The 23,515-nt window shown below is 39.9% G+C and overlaps 1 protein-coding gene across 1 annotated transcript in view; it reads left to right on the top strand.

Annotated features, from left to right (window-relative positions):
- The window catches only part of UNC5C (unc-5 netrin receptor C), a 416,430-nt gene that overhangs the window by 329,466 nt on the left and 63,449 nt on the right, over nt 1-23,515 (top strand). The window contains exon 5 of the mRNA XM_024126662.2: nt 19,318-19,498. Within this exon, the coding sequence (XP_023982430.1) occupies nt 19,318-19,498 (181 nt within the window). The remainder of the gene's footprint in view (nt 1-19,317; nt 19,499-23,515) is intronic.

The following is a 23,515-nucleotide window of genomic DNA, read 5'->3' as shown; positions in this document are numbered from 1 at the left end:
GATATATTCCCAGGAGTGGAATTGCTGGATCATATGATAGCTCTTCTTTTAGTTTCTTAAGGAACCTCCATACTGTTCTCCATAATGGCTGTACCAGACTGCTTTGGCTATCCAGGGCCTTTTGTGGCCCTCTAAAACATTTAGGATTATTTGTTCTAGTTCTGTGAAAAAATGTCATGGGTGTTTTGATTGGAATTGCATTAAATCTGTAGTTTGTTTTGGGTAGTATGGACATTTTAGCAATGTTCTTCCTTCCATGAAAATGGGATATCGTTCCATTTATTTGTATCATCTTCAGTTTCCTTCATCAGTGTCTTATAGTTTTCAGAGTATAGGTCTTTCACCTCCTTGGTTAAATTTATTCCTATGTATTTTACTCTTTTCGATGTGATTTTAAGTGGCATTGTTTTCTTGCTTTCTATTTCTGATAGTTAATTATTAGTTTATACAAAAGCAACAAATTTTTGTATATTATCTTGGATCCTGCAACTTTACTGAATTCATTTATCCTAATAGTTTTTTGGTGGAGACTTTAGAGTTTTCTATATATAGTATCATGTTATCTGCAAATACTTCTTCCCCTCCAATTGGATTGCATTTTCTTTTTTGTGTCTCATTCCTGTGGCTAGGACTTGTAATACTGTGTTAAGTAGAAGTGTCAAGAGTGGGCATCCTTGTCTTGTTCCTGATTTTAGAGGAAAAGCTTTCAAGTTTTCACTGTTGAGCATGATGTTAGTTGTGGGTTTGTCATAAATGGTCTTTATTATATTGGGATATATTTCTTCCATACCAATTTTGATGATAGTTTTTATTATGAATGGATGTTGAAATTTGTGAAATGCTTTTTTGTGTGTCTGTTGAGATGATCATGTGATTTTTATCCTTCCTCTTGCTAATGTGGTGTGTCACATTGATTTGCAGGTACTGAATCATCCTTACATTACTGGAATAAATCCCACTTCATCATGGTGTATGATTCTTTGTATATATTGTTGAATTCAGTTTGCTAATATTTTGTTGAGAATTTTTGCAGTTATAATCTCAGAGGTATTGTAATTTCTTATAGTGTCTTTGTCTGGTTTTGGTATTAGGGTCATAGTGGCCTCATACAATGAATTTGGGAGTGTTTCCACCTCTTCAAATTTTTGGACTACTTTGAGAAGGGTAGGTATTAGCTACTCTTTATGTGTTTGGCAGAATTCCCCTATGAAGGCATCTGGTCCTGGCCTTTTGTTTGCTGGGAGGTTTTTTTGTTTTGTTTTTACAAATTCAGTTTTACTGCTAGTGATTGGTGTGTTCAGATTGTTTCTTCCTGGTTCAGTTTTGGAAGATTGTATATTTTTAGAAATTTATCTGTTACTTCTAGGTTGTCCAACGTGTTGACATATAACCGTTTGTAGTGTTCTTTTATGACTTTTTTTGTATCTCTGTTGTATTGGTTGTTATTTCTCCTTTTTCATTTCTTATTTTGTTTGGGTCCTCCCTCTCCTTGATGAGCCTGGTTAAAGGTTTATCAGTTTTGTTTATCTTTTGGAAAAAACAGCTCTTGGTTTCATTGATCTTTTCTATCTTTTTTTAATCAATATTTTTTAAAATTTCCTCTTTAATCTTTATTATATCTTTCTGCTGACTTTGGGCTTTATTTGTTCTTTTTCTAATTCCTTAGATGATAAATTAGGTTGTTTCTTTGAGGTTTTTCTTGTTTTTTGAGGAAGGCCTTAATTATTATAAACTTCCTTTTTAGAACTGCGTTTGCTGCATCCTGTAGATTTTGGAAAGTTGTTTTGGTAAGTTTTGTTTTCATTTGTCTCAAGGTATTTTCTGTTTTCCTCTGTGTTTTATTCATTGACCCACTGGTTTTGTAGTAGCATTTTGTTTAGTCTCCACATTTTTGTGTTTTTCCCATTGTAATTACTGTAGTTGATTTCTAGTTTCATATTGTTGTAGTCAGAAAAATGCTTGCTATAATTTCTATCCTCTTAAATTTGGTGGGACTTGTTTTGTGGCCTAGAATGTGATCTTTCCTGGAGAATGTTCTGCATGCACTTGAAAATGTGTATTCTGCTGTTTTTGTATGGAATATCCCATAGATACCTATTAAGTCCACCTGGTCTGTTGTGTCATTTAAGATAGCTGTTTCCTTATTGACTTTCTGTCTGGATGATCTGTCCATTGATATAAGTGGGGTGTTAAAGTTCCCCACAATTACTGTTTGTCAGTTTCTCCCTTTATGTTTGTTAATATTTGCTTTGTATATTTTCATGCTCCTATCTTACATGCATATATGATGATGAGTATAATATCCTCTTCTTGCATTGATCCCCTTTTCATTATACAGTGCCCTGTGACTTTTGTTATAGACTTTGGTTTAAAGTCTGTGTTGCCTGATATGAGTATTGCTGCCCCTACTTTCTTGTTTCCATTTGCATGAAATATCTTTTTCCATCCTCTCACTTTCAATCTGTGTGTGATTAGCTCTGAAGTGTCTTTTAAATAGCATATCAGTGGTTCTTGTTTTTTATATACAGTCAGCCACCCTACGTCTTTTGATTGGAGCCTTTGGTCCATTGACATTTAAAGTGATTATTGATAGGTATGTTCTTATTGCCATTTTGTTATTTCTTTTCTTTTTTTAATTTTTATTTTATATTGGAGTATAGTTGATTAGCAATGTTCTGTTAGTTTCAGGTGTACAGAAAAGTGACTCTGTTATACAAATACATATATCCACACTTATTTTAGATCCTTTCCCCATATAGTCCATTACAGAATACTGAGTAGAGTTCCTTGTGCTATACACTAGGTCTTTCTTAATTATCTGTTTTACATGTAGTAATGTGTATGTGTCAATACCAGTCTCCCAATTTTTAGCCCCCCCGCCCCACCTCGGTAGCCATAAGTTTATTTTCTACATCTGTAACTCTATTTCGGTTTTGTAGATAAGTTCACTTGTAGTCTCTTTTTGGATTCCACATAAAAGCAGTATCATATGATATTTTTCTTTGTCTCACTTCACACAGTATGACAATCTCTAGGTCAAACCATGTTGCTGCAAATGGCATTATTTTGTTCTTTTTTATGGCTGAGTAATATTCCATTGCAGATATGTACCACATCTTCTTTATCCATTCAGCTGTCGATGGACATTTAGATTGCTTCCATGCCTTGGCTATTGTAAACAGTGCTGCATTGAACATTGGGGTGCATGTATCCTTTTGAACCATGCTTTTCTCCAGATATATGCCCAGGAGTGGGATTGTTGGATCATATGGTAGCTCTGTTTTTAGTTTCTTAAGGAACTTTCATACTGTTCTCCATAATGGCTGTACCAATTTACATTCCCACCAACAGTGTAGGAGGATTCCCTTCTCTCCACACCCTCTCCATCATATATTGTTTGTCCATACTGTTTTGAGTACTGTAGCTTTGTTGTATAGTCTGAAGTCAGGGAGCATGATACCTTCAGGTTTGTTCTTTTTTCTCAAGATTGCTTTGGCTATTTGGAACCTTTTGTGGTTCCATAAAACATTTAGGATTATTTGTTCTAGTTCATTCTGTGGGTTGTCTTTTTGTTTTATTTATGTTTTTCTTTGCTGTGCAAAAGGTTTTCAGTTTAATTAGGTCCCATTTGTTTATTTTTGGTTTTATTTCCATTGCTCCAGGAGATGTACCTAAAAAGATCTGTCTGTGATTTATGTCAGAGAGTGTTCTGCCTATGTTTTCCTCTAAGAGTTTTTTTAGTATCCAGTCTTACATTTAGGTCTTTAATCCATTTTGAGTTTATTTTTATGTACGGTGTTTAAGAGTTTTCTAATTTCCTTTTTTGTTACATGCAGTTGTCCAGTTTTCCCAGCATCATTTGTTGAAGAGTATGTCTTTCCTCCATTATATAGTTTTGCCTCCTTTGTCATAGATTAATTGAGCATACGTGCATGGGTTTATTTCTGGGCTTTCTATCCTGTTCCATTGATCTATATTTCTGTTTTTGTGTTAGCACCGTACTATTTTGATGACTGTAGCTTTGTAGTATATATAGTCTGAAGTCAGGGAGCCTGATTCCTCCAGCTCCATTTTTCTTTCTCAAGATTGCTTTGGCTATTTGGGGTCTTTTGTGTCTTCATGCGAGTTTTAAGATTATTTTTGTTCTAGTTCTGTGAAGAATGTCATTGGTAAGTTGATAGGGATTGCATTAAATCTCTAGATTGCCTTGGGCAGTATAATCATTTTGACAATATTGATTTTTCCAATCCAAGAACATGGTATATCTTTCCATTTTTTTGTGTTGTCTTTGATTTCTTTTATCAGTGTCCTATAGTTTTCGGAGTACAGGTTGTCTCATGAGGTAAGTCGATTCCTAAGTATTTTATTCTTTTTGATGTGATGGTAAATGGGATAGTTTCTTGAATTTCTCTTTCTGATCTTTTGTTGCTAGTGTATAGAAATGCAAGAGATTTCTGTGTATTAATTTTGTAACCTGCAACTTTACCAAATTCATTGATGAGCTCTAGTAGTTTTCTGGTAGCATCTTTAGGATTTTTATGTGTAGTGTTATGTCATCTGCAAACACTGACAGTTTTTCTTCTTCTTTTCTAGTTTGGATTCCTTTTATTTCTTTTTCTTTTCTGATTGATGTGGCTAGAACGTCCAATACTATGTTGAATAAAAGTGGCAAGAGTGGACATCCTTGTTTTGTTCTTGATCTTAGAGGAAATGTTTTACATTTTCACCATTGAGTATGATGTTAGCTGTACGTTTGTCATATGTAGCCTTTATTATGTTGAGGTATGTTCTCTCTGTGCCCACTTTCTAGACAGTTTTTATCATAATTGGGTGTTGGGTTTTGTCAAAAACTTTTTCTTCATCTATTGAGATGATCGTATGGTTTTCATTCTTCAGTTTGTTGATGTGTTGTGTCACATTGATTGATTTGGGGATAAAGAAAACTCCTTGCATCCCTGGGATAAATCCCACTTGATCATGGTGTATGATCCTTTTAAAGTATTGTTGGATTTGGATTGCTAGTATTTTGTTGAGGATTTTTTTTGTGTGTGTGTGTGTGTGTGTGGTACGCGGGCCTCTCACCGCTGTGACCTCTCCCGCTGCAGAGCACAAGCTCCGGACGCGCAGGCCCAGCGGCCACGGCTCACGGGCCCAGCTGCTCCGTGGCATGTGGGATCCTCCCGGACCAGGGCACGAACCCACGTCCCCTGCATCGGCAGGCAGACTCTCAACCACTGCGCCACCAGGGAAGCCCTGTTGAGGATTTTTGTGTCTATGTTGTTCAGTGATACTGGCCTGTACTTTTCTTTTTTGTGTGTGATATCTTTGTCTGGTTTTGGTATCAGGGTGATTGTAGGCTCATAGAATGAGTTTGGGAGTGTTCCTTTGTCTGCAGTTTTTTGGAATAGTTTCAGAAGGATAGGTGTTAACTCTTCTCAAAATGTTTGATAGAATTCACCTGTGAAGCTATCTGGTCCTGGACTTTTGTTTGTTGGAAGTTTTTAAATCACAGTTTCAATTTCAGTATTTGTCATAGGTCTGTTTGTATTTTCTGTTTATTCCTGGTTCAGTCTTGGGAGATTGTACCTATCTAAGAATTTGTCCGTTTCTTCCAGTTTGTCCATTTAATTGGCATATAGTTGCTTGTGGTAGTCCTTTATGATCCTTTGTATTTATGTGGTGTCCGTTGTAGCTTCTCTATTTTCATTACTAATTTTATTGATCTAAGTTCCTTTTTTTCTTGATGAGTCTGGCTAAAGGTTTTTCAATTTTGTTTATCTTTTCAAAGAACCAGTTTTTAGATTCATTGATCTTTTCTATTGTTTTCTTCATTGCTATTTCCATTTGTTTCTGCTCTGATTTTTATGCTTTCATTCCTTCTACTAACTTTGGGTTTTGTTTGTTCTTCTTTCTCTAGTTGCTTTAGGTGTAAGGATAGGTTCTTTATTTGTGATTTTTCTTGTTTCCTGAAGTAAGATTGTATTGCTATAAACTTCTCTCTTAGAACTGCTTTTGCCGTGTCCCATAGGTTTTGGATCATTGTGCTTTCATTTTCATTTGTCTCTAGGTATTTTTTGATTTCCTCTTTGATTTCTTCAGTGATCCATTGGTTGTTCAGTAGCATATTTTGTAGTCTCCATGTGTTTGTGTGTTTTACGGTTTTTTTTTTTTTCTTGTAGGTGATTTCTAATCTCATAGTGTTGTGTTTGGAAAAGATGCTTGGTATGATTTCAATTATCTTAAATTTATCGAGGCTCACTTCATGGCCCAGCATGTGATCATCCTGGAGGATGTTCCATGTACTTGAGAAGAATGTGTATTCTGCTGCTTTTGGATGGAATGCTCTATAAATATCACTTAAGTCTATCTGGTCTGATGTGTCATTTAAGGCCTATGTTTTCTTAGTGATTTTCTGTCTGGATGATCTATCCATTGATTAAAGTGGGGTGTTAAAGTCTCAGCTATTACTGTGTTACTTTCGATTTCTTCTTTTATGGCTGTTTGTATTTGCCTTATATATTGAGGTGCTCCTATGTCGGGTGCATATATGTTTACAATTGTTATATCTTCTTGGATTGATCCCTTGATTATTATGTAGTGTCTTTATCTCTTGTAACAGTCTTTATTTTGTAGTCTATTTTGTGATATATTTCTGCTCCAGCTTTCTTCTGATTTCCATTTGCATGGTATATCTTTTTCCATCCCCTCATTTTCAGTCTGTATGTGTCCCTAGGTCTGAAGTGGGTCTCTTGTAGATATCATGTATATGCGTCTTATTTTTGTATCCATTCAGCCAATCTGTGTCTTTTGGTTGGAGCATTTAATCCATTTATATTTGAGGTAGTTATTGATATGTATGTTATTGTTACCATTTTGTTAATTGTTTTGGATTTGTTTTTGTAAGTTTTTTTTTTTCTTTCCTTCCTCTTTTGTTCTCTTCTCTTATGATTTGATGACTGACTTTAGTGTTGTGTTTGGATTACTTTTTCTTTTGTGTGTGTGTATCTATTGTAGATTTTTGGTTTGTGGTTACCATGAGGTTATGATATAGCAGTGTGTATATAAATAAGATTGTTTTAAGTTGCTGTTCTTTTAATTTCAAATGCATTTCCAATATCCTGCATTTGTGCCCTCTTCTTCACAGTTGCTGGTTTTGATATAATATTTGTGTGTGGATGATTTCCTACCTTTACTGTTTGTCTTTACTGGTGAGCTTTTCCATTTGTAATTTTCTTGTTTCTAGATGGGGCCTTTTCTATTCCTCCTAGAGAAGTTCCTTTAGCATTTGTTGCAAAGCTGGTCTGGTGGTGCTGAATTCTCTTAGCTTTTGCTTGTCTGTAAAGTTTTTGATTTCTCTGTCGAATCTGAATGAGAGCTTTGATAGGTAGAGTATTCTTAGTTGTAGGTTCTTCTCTTTCATCACTTTAAATATATCATGCCACTCCTTTCTGGCCTGCAGATTTCTACTGAGAAATCAGCTGGTAACCTTATGGAAGTTCCCTTGTATGTTATTTGTTGCTTTTTCCTTGTTGCTTTTAATTTTTTTCTTTGTCTTTATTTTTTATCAGTTTAATTACTGTGTGTCTCGGTGTGTTCCTCCTTGGGTTTATCCTACCTGGGACTCTGTGCTTCCTGGGCTTTGGTGATTGTTTCCTTTCCCATGTTAGGGAAGTTTTCAGGTTATTATCTCTTCAAATATTTTTTCAGGTCCTTTCTCTCTCTCTTCTCCTTATGGGACCCCCATATTTGAATGTTGGTGCATTTATATTTGTCCCAGAGGTCTCTTAGATTGTCATCATTTCTTTTCATTCCTTTTTCTTTATTCTCTTCTGTGGCAGTGATTTCTAGTCTTCTGTCTTCCAGCTCACTTATCCTTCCTCAGTTATTTTGCTGTTGATTCCTTCCAGTGTATTTTTCATTTCAGTTATTGTATAGTTCATCTATGTTTGTTCTTTAGTTCTTCTAGGTCTTTGTTAAACATTTCTTGTATCTTCCTGATCTGTGTCTCCATTCTTTTTCTGAGATCTTGGATCACCTTAACTGTCGTTACTCTGAATTCTTTTTCAGGTAGATTGCCTATCTCCACTTCTCTTAGTTGTTCTTCTGGGGTTTTATCTTGTTCCTTCATCTGGCACATAATCCTCTGCTATCTCATTTTGTCTAACTTTCTGTGATTGTGGTTTCTGTTCCGCAGGCTGCATGGTTGTAGTTGTTCTTGCTTCTTCTGTCTGCCCTCTGGTGAATGAGGCTGTCCAAGAGGCTTGTGCAGGTTTCCTGGTGGAAAGGACTGTTTCCTCCCCAGTTGTGGGTGGAGCTGGGTCTTGTCCCTCTGGTGTGTTGGGCCATGTTGAGGGGTGTGTTTAGGGGACATCTTTGTGCTCAGGAAGACTCTAAGCAGCCCACCTGCTGATAGGTGGGAATGTGTTCCCAGCCTTTCAGCCATTTGGCCTGAGGCATCCCAGCGCTGGAGCCCACATGCTGTTGAGTGGGGTCAGGTCCTGGCGAGAAAATGGCAGCCTCCAGGAGGGCTCACGCCAATGAGTACATCCCAGAACTACCGCCGCCTGTGTCTTTGTCCCCTCAGTGAGCCATAGTCCCCCCCCATATCCACAGGAGACTCTCCAATACTAGCAGGTAGGTCTGGCCCAGTCTCATATGAGGTCACTGCTTTTTACCGTGAGTCCTGGTGCACATGAGACCTTATTTGCGGCATCCAATAGTAGAGTTTCCATTTCCCCCAGTCCTGTGGAATTTCTGTGATGAAACTCTGGTAACCTCAAAGCCAGATTCTCTGGGGACTCCTCTTCCTGTTACCAGACCCCAAGGCTGGGGAACCTGATGTGGAGCTCAGAACTTTCACTCCTGTGGGAGAATGGGAGAATTTCTGTGGTATAATTATCTTCCAGTTTGTTGGTCACCCACTCAGTAGGTATGAGATTTGATATTATCACGATTGTGCCCCTCCTACTGTCTTGTGGCTTCTTTGTCTTTGGATGTAGGGCATCTTTTTTGGTAGGTTCCAGCATTTTTTTGTCAATGGTTGTTCAGCAGTTGTAATTTTGGTGTTTTTGGAAGAAGAAGGGAGCTCATGTCCTTCTACTTCACCATTTTGTCTCTGTACCCTTGTTACTTCTTTTCTGGTTGTTTTTGTAGTTCTTCTCTCTTCTTCTCTTTTTGTTTCTTCTCTTGTGGTTTGATGGTTTTCTTTATTGGTATGCTGGTGTTCCTTTCTCTCTGGCTTTTGTGTATTTGTTGTAGATTTTGATTTGTGGTAACCATGCGGTGCATATATGTTGACCTATAACTATATCTACTTGTTTTAAAATAGTAGTCATTTAAGTTCAGAACCATTCCAAAATATCTACATTTTTTTATTCCTCTCCCTCACATGTCATGTTTTTGATGTCATATTTTACATCTTTATGTTTGTTCAGTGTCTGTTGTAGTTATACTTGATTTAAAATTTTGTTTTCTTTTAGTCTTCGTACTAGCTTATTTAAGTGGTTGATCCATAGCCTTTACTATATATTTGCCTTTACTCATGGAATTTTTTCTTTTCCTTTAAATTCTTACTAATTGTTGTAGTCTTTTCACTGACCCTTTAAAATTTCTTTTAGGGTAGGTTTAGCAGTGATGAACTCCTTGGTTCTTTCTGAGAAGTTCTTTACCTCTCCTTCAATTCTGAATTATAATCTTGTTGGATAGTGTATCCTAAATTGGAGGTTTTTCTCTTTCAGCGCTTTAGATATATCATGCCACACCCTTTTGGCCTGCAGTGTTTCTGCAGGAAAATCAGCTAATAGCCTTGTGGAGGTTCCCTTGTATATGATTCTTTTCTTTGTCTGCTGCCTTTCGAACTCTCTTTAACTTTGCCATTTTAATTATGACATGTCTTGGTGTGGGTCTGTTTGGGTTTGTCTGTATCTGAATATCTGTTTCCTTCTTCAGGTTCAGGAAGTGTTCAGCAATAATTTCCTCAAATGCATTTTCAGTCCTTTTCTCTCTCTCCTCACCTTCTGGGCCCCCTGTAATTCTCGTATTGGTACACTTGTTGTCTCAAAGGTCTGTTAAACTACTTTCATTAAAAATTTTTTTTTTTCTGTTCTTGGGTGATTTCCATTCTGTCTTCTAGATCACTTATGCATTCTTCTGTATCACTTAGTCTGCTGTTAATTCCTTGAAGTGTGTTTTTCATTTCAGTTTTTGTATTCTTACATTCTGACTGGTTCTTTTTTATTTTCTAGTTCTTTGTTAAAATTCTCATTGTGTTCATCTGTTATTTTCCCTAATTCAGTTAGCATTCTCATTACCAATCTTTGAACTCTTTATCTGATAAATTATTTATTTGTTTCATCGCTTGCTTTTCCAGGGTTTTTCTCTTATTCTTTCATTTGAAACAAATTTCTCTGTCTTCTCATCTGCTTAACTTTCTCTGTCTCTGTGGTATTAGGTGAAACAATTTCCTGTTCTGGTTTTGAAGTAGTGTTCTTGTATGGGAGCATCCCTATACAATACGTTTGTGCCCAGTGGCTTTGGTGGAAGGGCTGGATCTGACATGATTATGACTCACATCTTCCCTGAGGGTATGGCAGCTTTCACCTTTGTAGGAGGTGGGGCTGAGAGGGGGGTGCTAGAGCCAGAGCCAAGTGTGAGCTGGGGTTTCTCCTCTGCTCAGTGGCCAACACCACCCTATTAGAGGCAGAGGCAGGTCCCAAGTTGCTGGAGCAGAAACCTTGAGGGTCAGTTCCTAGCTGGTTCCATTTTCTCTAAGTGTCTGCTCTCTCCCCTCCCAGCACCTGCACCCTCACCCCATTGGGGAGCAGTGCTGGAGCAAGAGAAGTGGGTACTGGGTGTGGTTGGGGCACAGGCTGTGGTGGCTCCAGCCCCATGCAGGGTCCAGGACCACTCCCCCATGCGCTGCCTCTGCAAGCACCAGCAATGGCTTCCCTCGCCCCATTCAGATGCGTTCTGGGTCCCAGTCAGCTCTGTCTTTCACAACTGTGCGCCCCCCTCGGCCGCTGCGGCCCTCGTCCTAGTGTGGAGCTGTGCTGTGGAGCAGGAGGAGCCAGAGCAGGTGCTTGGCTCAGACTCTGGCATGTGCTGGGGCGGTCGCAAGAGACTGGCCAAGGCCCAGGCAGTTTCAATCTGCTTCCTCTGCCTTGTTTCTGGGAGGAAGGGAGCATGTGCACAGTCTTCACAAGCAGAGTTTAGGTTCCTTACAGCCCTCCTGTTTGTCCCCCTTGTTTTCAAACCAGCTAAGGAGACTTGTCTTCCCGCTGTTGGACCCTAGGGCTGGGGCACCCAATATGTGGCTTGAACTGCCCACCCCCTAGGGCAGATCTTTCTCCTTGTAATCTCCCTTTTTCTCTATGTCCCCTTCCAGGGGCACAGGTCCTGACCTGATCGTGCTTCTCTTCCCTTCTTACTCGACTCTGTGAGGATCTTTCTTATAGCCTTGGCAGTACGAGAGTCTTTCTGCCAGTCTCCAGTTTGTTTTCAGTGAGAATTGCTCCACACGTAGATATGTTTTTGATGTGTTCACGGGGGGAGGTGAGCTCCACATCCTCCTACTCCACCATTGTGATCTCTCCTTTCCTTTTTGTTTTTAGATGATTGCCGCTTCTCTGTTTTTTTGTAGAGTTGTTTGGATTTTGTCCCAGCTCCTTTGGAATATTCTTAATGTAATACTAATAATAATTTAAGAATATTGACTGTATGCCAAGCACTAAGTAATTTGTGTATTAACTCATTTGATCCTCAAAAACCTTATGGAATCAATTTTATAATTATCCTCATGTTATAAATGAGGACCCTGGGGCACATAGAAGAAAAGAAATTTGCCCAAGAGAGGCACAGAAATGGGTTTTGAACCCAGGCAGTCTGGCCTGAGAGCAGCCCTCTTATCTGGTACTGGAGGAACTGCTTCTTACAGTAAGATTCTCAGTGGCACACAGTGGGGTAGTCAAGACCAAACAGCAACCAAATATGCAAACAGGATGTCCTAACGTTTCCTCATAATTATTTTTATTACCTGTTAACAAAATCCTATGTCTTCATAAACACTTGAGTAAATTACTCCAGATAAGCTCCAAATTATTGAAAAGACCGCAGTTACTGAGCCACAAGGACAGAAACAGTGCTTTGCCTCACTGCAGCCCTGACAAGTTATGGTTTATGGGCGAAGCCTTTTATTGTTTTCTGAACTTGAACCTGTTTTTCTCTCTTTTTGAATGTTTTATACATAGCTAAAAATAACTTCTAACTCAGAAAGACTTGTCCCTTGTATAAATCAAATGGTTTGCTAAATGGGAGGGGTGAGAAGAAGCCAAGTCTCTGGGTGAAGTCAACAGGAAGCACTGAAATGAACAAAATATGAACAGAATTCAGAGGCCAGACCCAAGTACTGACTCCTGATTAACCAAGATTAGCTTACAAATAAGTAGCATTGCAAAAGTATAATTAAACACTTAAATACTCAATACAATTAATTTCTAGCGCTACAAAAGATACTGTATTGTTTCTTGGGATTTTACATACAGTTTATGTAAGGAGACTCACTGTAAAATTACTTCAAATGGAAGAGTGTCACTTTATTTGGCGGTGTTGAGTTCTGGAGATACTGCATGAAAAGGATATATATTTTTAATAAAAGAATATATCTGTAAGGCTTTTATATTGATTTATCTTGCTGATTCAGACAACCCTTTACACGATAAACAGAATTATTCTCACATTGTTTTCCCTCCCATACATCCTCTCCTGAGTTTTTAATTAACCAAAATGGGAATAAATGTTTTATCCTTTTAATCAATATCTGTGTTCTGTTCCTAGTGCTATGATCTAAGAGAAGCAGAAGTAATGAGGGTTTTATTGTTGTTATTTTTGTATTTCAAAACTTTAGAGGAAAAAAATCACCCTTTTCATGGAAATAACTGGAGAATTTTGAGCAATTTAGCTATTGTAGAGAATCATGCTGTACTACCTGGATTCCTTATGAGATCGCCAAATCAACTCATCATTATCCTTTCAGCCCTTAAATCTTGTCTGCCTCCTTTATCCCTGATCTACACACAGGTCCCCAAGCCAGAAACGAGATGGTTTTGTCTTGCACCCTCCTTTCCACATACAGGCAACTCTTCTGCCCTATCCCTTGCCCCTTCAAATTACTTTCTGTATCCATTCTTTTCTCCCCAGTCCCCTTGGTCCTTCTTAATTCAGTCTTCATGGTCTTTCACCAGGACTGCGACAGTAGCCTTTTTAACTGGTTTCCAACTTCCACACTGCCCCCTAAAATAGTCATTCTTAAAGCAAAGCATCGTAATGGCTCTTCTCTTTAAACCCTTCAGTGGATCACAGCATGGGAGTCCCTCAGTGATTTCCTGAAAGCAACTTCTCCATCCTTGTTCCGCTTGCCCTGGCTGTGCAGCTAAGACCACTGTCCAGTGCTTAGACTCCCCAAGAGGATTCAGGCCTGTGTGAAGCACCTGCTGCTTCCTCTTCCTGAAATATCCTCTTCATCCTTCATCCCACACTTTCCTTTGCCTTCCCAACAAGCTTAACTGCATCCTTGAGAAACTGGTTCAAATGTCCTCTCCTCACATAATTTGAACCCCGATTTGCTTCCATCCTTGCACATGTCTGTTGTTTCTCTGTCACATTGTGATTACTAGTTTATAGGTTTGTCTTATGTAGCGAATGCCACAGGGAAGCACTTATCTGATTTTTCCCTTTATCCCCCAACACTTGACAGCAATGCACAGTACATAGTACGTACTCAGTGTTTGCGGAATGGAATTGAAATAACAAGGTGCATCTTTGTTTATTGAAATGGAAAGTTCTTGGGAAGCTGTGTTACAGTCTCAGGTTTACTCTGATCACCTAGATTCTGTGCTTACTAGATGAAATTCCGCAATAATTACTCAAAACACCTTAAAATTCTGCAGCAGACATACAGGTATAATGTGGGCTAGAGAGAGTTCCATTTTCAAAGATGCCTTAGTTAAAACATGTTGGCCACTGGACACTTCAGACTCATACTTATAAATGGCATTGAAACACTGGAGGTCTCCTAGCATCATTCCAGAGGCCCTCTTCTATGTCATGATCTCTCCAATGAGTCCACTTGGAGGCCAGGCCAGCTCTGTAGGATTTGACCTTAGGCAGTGGAGATTTGTGTTCTTAATCTCCAGCAGAACTTAGCTAGAAGGGATGTCTAAAATTGCTCTCACCATATATATTCATTATTAAATTTGACAGTTAAAGCACCAACTGTATGGAGATCTAAAAATATGTGTTAACAGACTTGACCCTACTACATGTGTTGTTTTGTTCATACATTTAGCAAATACTAACTAAGCACCTACTATCTGCCAGTTCCAGGCTACAGGACTGTAACAGTGATCAAAAAATAGACCCAAATCTGTGGAGCTTACATTCTGGTAGAGGAGACAACTAACAAGTAAAATGCAGACTATATGAGATGAAGACAATAAAAGAGAGTGAGAGATTGCAAGCATAGGCAGAGGGAGATGTTGCAGTTTTAAAGGTTGATTAGGAAGTGACTCACTGAGAAGGTGACATCTGAGTAAAGACCTGAAGGAGAGAAGAGAGCAAACTTATTGGGGGAAAGATTATTCCAGGCAGGTGCACCAGCAGACAGACTCAGCATCCCCAAGGCAGGAGTGGCCCTGACGTGCGTGAGAACCAGCAAAGGAGTCAGCATCTAAAAAGGTGAGAGAAAGGGAGAGAGTAAACTAGGTGATCTCAGAGAGGTCAGGGTTCCTGGTGATGCAGGACCTTGTGGGTCCTTGCAGGGATTTGGGGGTTGACATTGAGCAATATGGAGGGCCACTGGAGGGTTGTAGATGAGGTATAGCATGATCTGACTTATGGTCTAAGGATCACTCTACTGTGTTGAGAACAGATGTTAGGACCAAGGGGAAAAGTCAAGATATAGACAGAAGGTTGTTGCAGTAGTCCAGGAGAGAAATGATGGGGACCTGCTCGGGGAAGGGAGTGGTGCTGAGGGGACAAGAAGTGGTCAGATTCTGATAAGCTGCTGCTCTGACATCACCTCAGCAAAGGGGAGAGGAAGAGAGGAGTCGAGGCCAAGCCTGAGGTTTCTGTCTGAGCTACTAGAAGGATGGAGTTGGCCTTAACTGAGACGGGTAAAGTTGTGGGAGGAACAGGTTTGGAGGGCAGTTCAGGAGGTCGTTATTAGACAACCCAGTGGGGCTGCAAGAAGGCAGTTGGATATATGAGTCTGAAGTTCAAGAACGGGGTCTAGACTGGAGATAAATTTAGGAGTCATCTGCATGAGACTGGATGAGCTCCCCAAGAAAGTGAATATGGATGGAAAATTGAAAAAAGAAGAGGTCCAAGGACAGAGCTACCCAGGGAGAACAGACCTAAACCCAAGGAAGCTGTGGGGGAATGGGGGGGAGATGGGACAAAACCTAAGAAAGCGCCCCGTCTGGAGAAGGCAGGCGAGGAGGAGGGAGAAACCGATGGGATCAGATGCTACTGCTGAGTCAAGTACTAAAACCTCACCAGTCCACCTAACAAAGTGAAAGTCACTGGTACCTTTGAAAGAGAGCAGTTCTAACAGTGGAGGTCAGTGTGAATTCGAGCGCATTCCGTAGAGATGAAGACGACAGGAACTGGAGAGAATGCACAAGCAAGTATTCCAAGGCGTCTTTCAAGGTGAGCAAAGGAACGTGGGGGCGACTAAAGGCAGAAATGAGTGGGGAGGGATTTTCTTTTCAGTTGTGAAAAGTAACCACGTGTCTGTGTGCTGGTGGAAATGAGTCTGTGTAGTGGGAAAGTAATGATGTAAGAGAGGAGAATTTCTGGGGCTTGCCCTCGAATAAGAGAACAGGAATGGGATGTAGGCTACAAGTGAGAGGTGACACACAGGAGCAGAGAGCTGCCCTAGTAACAAGAGGGAGGGTGCAGAACAGGGGTGGTAGGTGGGTAGTAGGAGCTTTGGGAGATGTCTGGTGATTGTCAGTTTTCTCCGTGACATGGAAATCGTGGTCATTGGCCGAAAGTGAGGATAGCGGGGGAGGTAGTGTTTACGCAGAGTGGAGAAGGTGTGAAATAGCTGTCTAGGAGTGTGGGACAGTGAACAGACGATGAAAATATCGTACCATCTTTTGGCAGAATTTAGGGCCCACTTGAGTTCTGTCATCATGAACGTATGATTACGCCACTCAACATGGCTTTGCACGGCCACGTTGCACTGCAAGGATGTGAAGGTAGGGCAGACAGTGTGGATCACGGAGGACACTTACTGAATCCCCAGGCCTCGCGGTACGTTGGGTTTGGGAAATCAGACATCCCCACTTGAAAGGGCTCTAGAAGAAACAGCAGCATCATGAAGAGCTAGGATTTAGTTAGAGAAAAGCGAGGAAAACAATCTGAACAGAGGCTGAAAATTTGGAAGATGTTGGTGCCGTGTTCCAAGGTAGTGAGGAAGGGTTTCAAAAGTTTTGGAGTGTGGGTGATGGAGACGTGCTGAGCAAGATGGTGATTCTAGCGCAGGAGGTGAGTGATGACCTGTGGTCCAGACCTGAGCTTCTCCTGGAGATCAGGTCTCAAAACAGGACTTGGTGACAAGACTGGGAGTTCTGGGGCATAGGGAACTGGGAGGGGGGCATCTTGCTACAAGCCCGAGTCCTTGGGTCCTTTCTTCATTCCTACAGCTCTTTTCTCTCTGTAGATGTCATTGTTTCTTCAAAGTCATACAGGCAAGCCCAGTGTAGAGAATAAATCGAAGCAGAGTTTGCCTGGGTGAAAGCCAGAATTAGGGGAGGAGGGCCATGTCCCTCACAGGGTCCAGGGTTACTGCCTCAGCATTTCTAGGGGTCCTCGAATCTCAGGTCATAATCACTGCTCCGATGTTGACGAGAGACACCTGAGGAAAATACCGGAGTCACGTATGAGAAAGTAAAGATCATATACCCAGCAATCACGCAAGTCTTTTTAAATGTTTTGCCAGCAGTGCGGAATCCTTTTTTTCTTCCATGTAAGAAACTTTTCAAATAAACAGGTGGTTTGCAGTATCCCTTGGGATCTCTTTGTGTCATTTACGATCAGTATAGCGTTTCTGTTGTAAACTAGTATGTACATAGAAGAAACCATAGTTTCGAACAGTCCTGACTTAGATTGGGTTCTCCAGAAGCAAATCACGAGGCAGAGGTTTGAATGCAAATGGTTTGTTATAGAAGTGCTCCCAGGAGAGTGCTGTAAGTGGGTGGAGCAAGCAGGAGAGAAAAGGAGGAGCCCAGAAAGTATACATTTAGGAGCTGTCTCAAGGAGGTAGCTTCAGCGCGCACCCTGCAGGGCAACTCTGGAGAGTAACAGCTCAGGTTCCAACCTGATTGGACACAGGGCTTGTTTCCACACGTGTGAGGTCACAGCAAAGGAGAAAGTTGCGGGGGTGGGGGGGGGCTGTGAACCCCTAGGCACTTCGAAGCAAACTCCCTCTTTTCGCCTGAGAGACAGCTCGCCCGATGGCTCGTGGGGAAATTAAATCCCAGCTGGCAAGAGCCAGATGATCTTCCCAACGCACGAGAAAAGGATAGGCACGGGCCTGCATCCGTCTTAATTTTCTATGCCTAAGAATTTCTAAGAGTTCTCATCCTCCTTTGGCATCGCCCGCCATTCCCCCCCCCCCGCCCCCCACACACACGAGGGATCTAAGAACAAATCGGGAGCCCAACAGGACCTTCTGTAAGTGGAACGCTTTCTTTCAAACGGCAGAGATAATCTGTGTAAAGATTAGCTTCAGAAGATATTAACTTCAGCTTTCAATTATCATCAAGCAGTTTTCTAATAGTCTGAATCTTGCTCCCTTTCCTCTTGCATTTGTAGCAAGATCATATTACCACACATTTAGGGCCGAAGTTTGAGAAAATCCAGGTCAAGTGAGTGTGCATCTCTCGTCAAATATATCCAAGCACAAGACTGAATGTGCTGTCTTTATTGAAAACAATATGCGTGTTTTAAAACTCCACTATTTTAGATGGATTTCACGCTTTCTCACTTCCATTAGTGTAAATATCAACAGTTTAGCTATTTCAGAATTTACGTCATTACAAATGGTTACTCTTATCTACATCCTCATATGTTTATTTCAAGATGATTGTATTTTGTTTTTCCCAGTAAATTTTGTCCTCTCTTCTAAGGATTAGGGAAGCATTGTTTTCGAGTCCCTGTGTTAGATGTAATTTAGAGCTGTGTAACATCCAGCCCACTGACGGATTTAGAGATTAATTTCCAGACCTCTTGCGGTGCAAGGGAAGCTCCTTAAGATTTTGAAAATGGCAATACTATTGACTCCCTATCACTAAAGGTTACTTGTATGGGAATCCACACTAATGTAAAAGGCAAGTTTAAGTGTGGTAAATATCAATGTTGTTTTGCTTTATGGAAAAACCTGTGCATAGGGGGGAAAAAAGCAATTTATGGAACAAGAAATAGTTTATCCTTCATAAGGACATCTTATACAGATATATTTCCCCTCCCTTCATTCTGTAAGGATAACATTGCTGTTGCTAAACTGATATTTGCACAGGAAAAATTGTTCAGTAGTTTTGAACAGTCATGTCTTAGGTCAGGTTCTCCAGAAGCAAACCATGAGCCAAAGATTTGATGCTAGAGATAGACAAAAGGAGAGATTTGACTATGACTTATATGCTATTTAGATTATACTGAGAGTTAGTAGAAAACCTTTTTTTTTTTCCACCCAAGATTTTGGCTTAGATACATCTCTAAATATGTTTTTGCTATATTTTAAAGTAAGTGCACTTTTAAGGGAATTTAATCCATGTGTTACACATAAATCATCCAAATGTTGTTTTATTAGAGCTACACGATGTCTAAGGTGCCTTTTGAGCTTTTTTAATAGTCCTTATATTCTTTGCTGAAAAGCAGCAGGTAAGTTGCCAAGAGTAAACAAATCAAATAGCAAAAGGTTTGAGTTCAGTTTGAAATGCTTAGCCTATTATTTTTGATTGGGTTCTGAACTTGGCAGCGCACATCCCCAATTCCTGCCTGGAGGGCAAAGTGAAAAACAATTTGAACACTGTATTTCCCGGTTGGGTCATTGACATTTGAGAATAATGTAGTACAGACAGAATCAGCACGTTTGGCAGGTGAGTGATACTTAATGTGACCTCAGAAAGTTACTTCCTCTGGTTTTCAGAAGTTGATGGCGTGGAACAATGTTATTCACACTGCAAAACAAAAGTTAGGACAGACAGCCATCAAGGGATCCATACTGGGAATTTATCTGTTTCTCTTGTGCATCTTTAGGTGGAATGGTTGAAAAATGAAGACATCATTGATCCTGTTGAAGATAGGAATTTTTATATTACTATTGATCACAACCTCATCATCAAGCAGGCCCGCCTCTCAGATACTGCAAACTATACTTGTGTTGCCAAAAACATTGTCGCCAAGAGGAAAAGCACAACCGCAACTGTCATAGTCTATGGTGAGTGAGCTTTTGGGGTCTCAATCTAGTTGAGGTCAAACTGCAGTTTCTCATTTTAATCTTAAAATACCAAGTGAAGAGGCCCCTTTTCAATCCCCGTTGCAGCTCTCTTCCAGCTTCTCATGTGGACAGTGAGGTTTATCTGCTTTCCTGATGCTCATAGAAAAACTAGGCTTAGAAATCCCTAGTCCTTTGTCAGTCAGTTTATAGGAAAGTGAAGGAAATCTAGCTGAGTACCAGGACGGTTCCCTGCTTCCCTAGGCCCTTCCGCTCTCCATAAAGGGCTGCCCTTGCCAAGCAGCCCTAATCCTAACCCTCTAGCAAGTTTCAACAGGATGACTTCTTCAGAAAGCTTCTCTTCCACTCTCTGGCCCCTTCTGATCCGTCTCATCTCTAAGCCTATCATTTCTCCAGAAGTACTAAATGATTCTGCCCCCAATTTTGGTGCAGCACGTGATGCTTTTATCTGCCTGTCTGCTTTAGCCCTCAGCGGTTTTCTCATCATTTCACTAGAAGTTCCATCTCCCCAGCTAAGCTTTTGAGCTCCTTGGTAGAGTAAGAGAACAGCCCTATAAATTTATGTATTTCTCACAGTGTTAGATACATAGTAGGTCTTCATATTCTTGATGAGTTATTGTCTCAGAGGAAACTGAATGACCCTGAGAAATATTTTGAGGTTCTGCCACCTCTGGAATGACATGGCTACCACTTAGAACGTAAGGAAGCTCTTCATGGTCGCTTCAGTGTTAAATGACACTCCAGGAGATTTGTCTAAATGACTACGAAGGAAGGACAGCCATGAGTATGTGGCTCACGGCCCTTGCTTACTGCAAGTAGTGCCATCTGGCCGGATGTGTCCTCGTGCGGTAGGGAGATATGAGAACAGAAACCACTGTGATGTGTTCGAAAGGCTGAACGTAGTGATGCTTTAAAACTGTCATTTTCATTACAGGACAGACGCATCATATTCTTTTTAAATCCTCTGAATACTCTGAAGTTAAATTTCCTTAGGTCACAATGAAACGTTTCCCACTTTGTCTTTTTCTAAACTCTCTGAACGACTTAATTAACAGCATTGGAAATGGAGAAAAGAAGTGGGCACATCACAGCTTGTACCAGTCATAAATGACTAATGAAGGCAGACTCTAAATAGATGTATTACATAGATGTTTAATATACATGTAGATCTCTTTTCCTATGTATGGCATGCTTTCAGTACCCATAAGCACAAGCTGAACATTGTCTTTAGGAAGAATCAAAAGCACAAGTAACTAAAGCATTTTGAGTTTAGAAAACAGCATGGGACTAGGGGTCAGGAGTCTTATGTTCTAGGCCTAGTTCTATCACCAGCTGACCTTCAGTTGGTCACTTAAACAGAATGCTCGGAGCCCGTATCTCCTTCTCTGTAAAATGAGGGAATAAGCCTAGCATCTTCAAGACCTGTCTTTCTCTAAAAGTTTATGGTATTGGCTTGCCAGTGTGTCGGTAAGCAATTTATACTGACAGTTCCATGACATTTGGAGTTTTGTGAAGTTGAGTGGATTAAATTGCCTTTTGGAATGCTAAATGCAACTCTACCTGTCAAACATCTGCTTGTCCTTTTCATGGCCTCGTAAAATGAGTTGTCCAAGGCTCATAGGTTGGACTCACTAGTATTCCACAGAAAAACATACATATGTAACCAGTATTTCATTTTAGAGTCTGTTGTATATATTTAATTTTGTTAGCATCATTTTTAGATTGCAAATATATATTCATTATAGAAAATTTGGGAAACACAGAAAAACGTTCAAAGAAAAAAATACCTATAATCCTGTCATTTTGTCATCCAGAGGTAGCTTTAAAAAAGATTGATATGTACACTACTGGAATTTTCTTAGCATAAATAGGATTTTAAAATAAGGGTTCTAAATATATTTTTTTACTTAAAACATAATGTTGCAATATCCATGTATTGTTAAATAGACTTCTACAGCATCATTTTTTAAAATTTATTTTTTAATTGAAGTATAATTAAACATCTGCTAATCCCAAACTCCCAATCCCTCCCTCCCCCACCCCCCTCCCCCTTGGCAACCGTAAGTCTCTTCTCTATATCCCTTATTCTGTTTCTGTTTCATAGATAGGTTCATTTGTGTCATATTTTAGATTCCACCTATAAGTAATATTGTATTTATCTTTCTCTTTCTGACTCATTTCACTTAGTATGATCATCTCTAGGTACATCCATGTTGCTACACATGGCATTATTTTGTCCTTTTTTATGGCCAAGTAGTATTCCATTGTGTATATGTACCACGTCTTTTTTTAAAAATAAGGCTGTGATGGCTAGCCCTTTTTTCCCCTTTATTTATTTATTTTTGGGCTGCATCGGGTCTTAGCTGCGGCACACGGGATCTTTGTTGAGGCACGCGGGATCTTTTGTCGCGGCACGCAGGCTCTTCGTTGCGGCGCGCAGGCTTCTCTCTAGTCGTGGCACGTGGGTTTTTCTCTCTCTAGTTGTGTGCGGGCTCCACACCATGTGTTCTCTGTAGTTTGCAGCATGCGGGCTCTCTCGTTGAGGTGCACAAGCTCAGTAGTTGTAGCACACAGGCTCATCTGTCCCACGGCGTGTGAGGTCTTAGTTCCCCCACGAGGGATCGAACCCGCGTCCCCTGCGTTGGAAGGCGGACTCTTTACCACTGGACAACCAGGGAAGTCCCTGTACATCTTCTTTATCCATTCACCTGTCGATTGACAGTTAGGTTGTTTACATGTCTTGGCTATTGTGAATAGTGCTGCTATGAACATAGGGTGCATGTATACTGAGTCATTTTCAATAGCTGCCTAGGAGTCAATCTCATGAACGTACATGTTTACCATGTTCCTATTATTGAAATTCACAATTGATTTCAGTTTATCTTTATATAAAAATATAACTCTCCAGTGAAAAATAGTCTATGTCTGTATGTATAACACATTCATGATTACTGTCTATTGCATAAGTTTCTAGAGAAGGAGACGATGGGCATATGATGTTCACATGTAAGGTTTGTGTTATCTGAGTAACACTCTTCTTTACCATCAGGAAGCAGATACATATACTAGTTGTGCCGTGTTTTAACCACCAACAAATAATTTTTGTTAGAAATTGCTTAATTAAAATAATTTCACAGACTCATATATGGAAGTGCAAAAGTATGTCAGAGTATTTTCTAGAGCAAGATCTCCAGAGGTAGTGAACATAGTGTTAGGGAGTAGGTTGTCATCGCACCTACACTGACAGCTCCATCAAACACCGTAAATCCCTTTATACACAAAATAGGTGTCCATTTCAGTTACATCAACTCATTGCTAATTCATTCAAATAGATACTCAATTAGTTAAAAATCCAGCTATCAAGACTTCTTTAAAAACTGGATTCACTTATTAATGAAACTAACTAAAAGTCCTTAAAAGGTTATAAAGTTTACATATGCTGAAGAAAAATAATCCATCATCTGTATTAAGAAAAGGCTAAATGATTTTATCAGTTCCCATGCTTCATAGCTACTCAGCAGCCTCGGTGTAAGGATGTAAACATATATTATTTGAGATAAGTTGCCAAAAGTAATATTTGGAGCTTTATTAAGTAAGAGGATTTTTTTTAAAACAACACTGGCCAAGGAGAGGAGAACACAGTCCTATTTTCTGAATAGGTAAATAGATGTGGATAATTCATTTTATTTATCTCTGTGCTTAGATTCTTCAGCTCTGCAATTTTCTTTTCTTTTCTTTTCTTTAACATCTTTATTGGAGTATAATTGCTTTACAATGGTGTGTCAGTTTCTGCTTTATAACAAAGTGAATCAGCTATATGTGTACATATATGTCCATATCCCCTCCCTCTTGCGTCTCCCTCCCACCCTCCCTATCCCACCCCTCTAGGTGGTCACAAAGCACCGAGCTGATCTCCCTGTGCTATGCGGCTGCTTCCCACTAGCTATCTATTTTACATTTGGTAGTGTATATATGTCCATGCCACTCTCTCACTTCGTC

This window comes from Physeter macrocephalus, chromosome 7 (assembly GCF_002837175.3).
Source record: "Physeter macrocephalus isolate SW-GA chromosome 7, ASM283717v5, whole genome shotgun sequence".
Taxonomy (NCBI): domain Eukaryota; kingdom Metazoa; phylum Chordata; class Mammalia; order Artiodactyla; family Physeteridae; genus Physeter; species Physeter macrocephalus.
The sequence above is the reverse complement of the archived record's forward strand: the minus strand, read 5'-3'. Positions and strand labels throughout refer to the sequence as shown.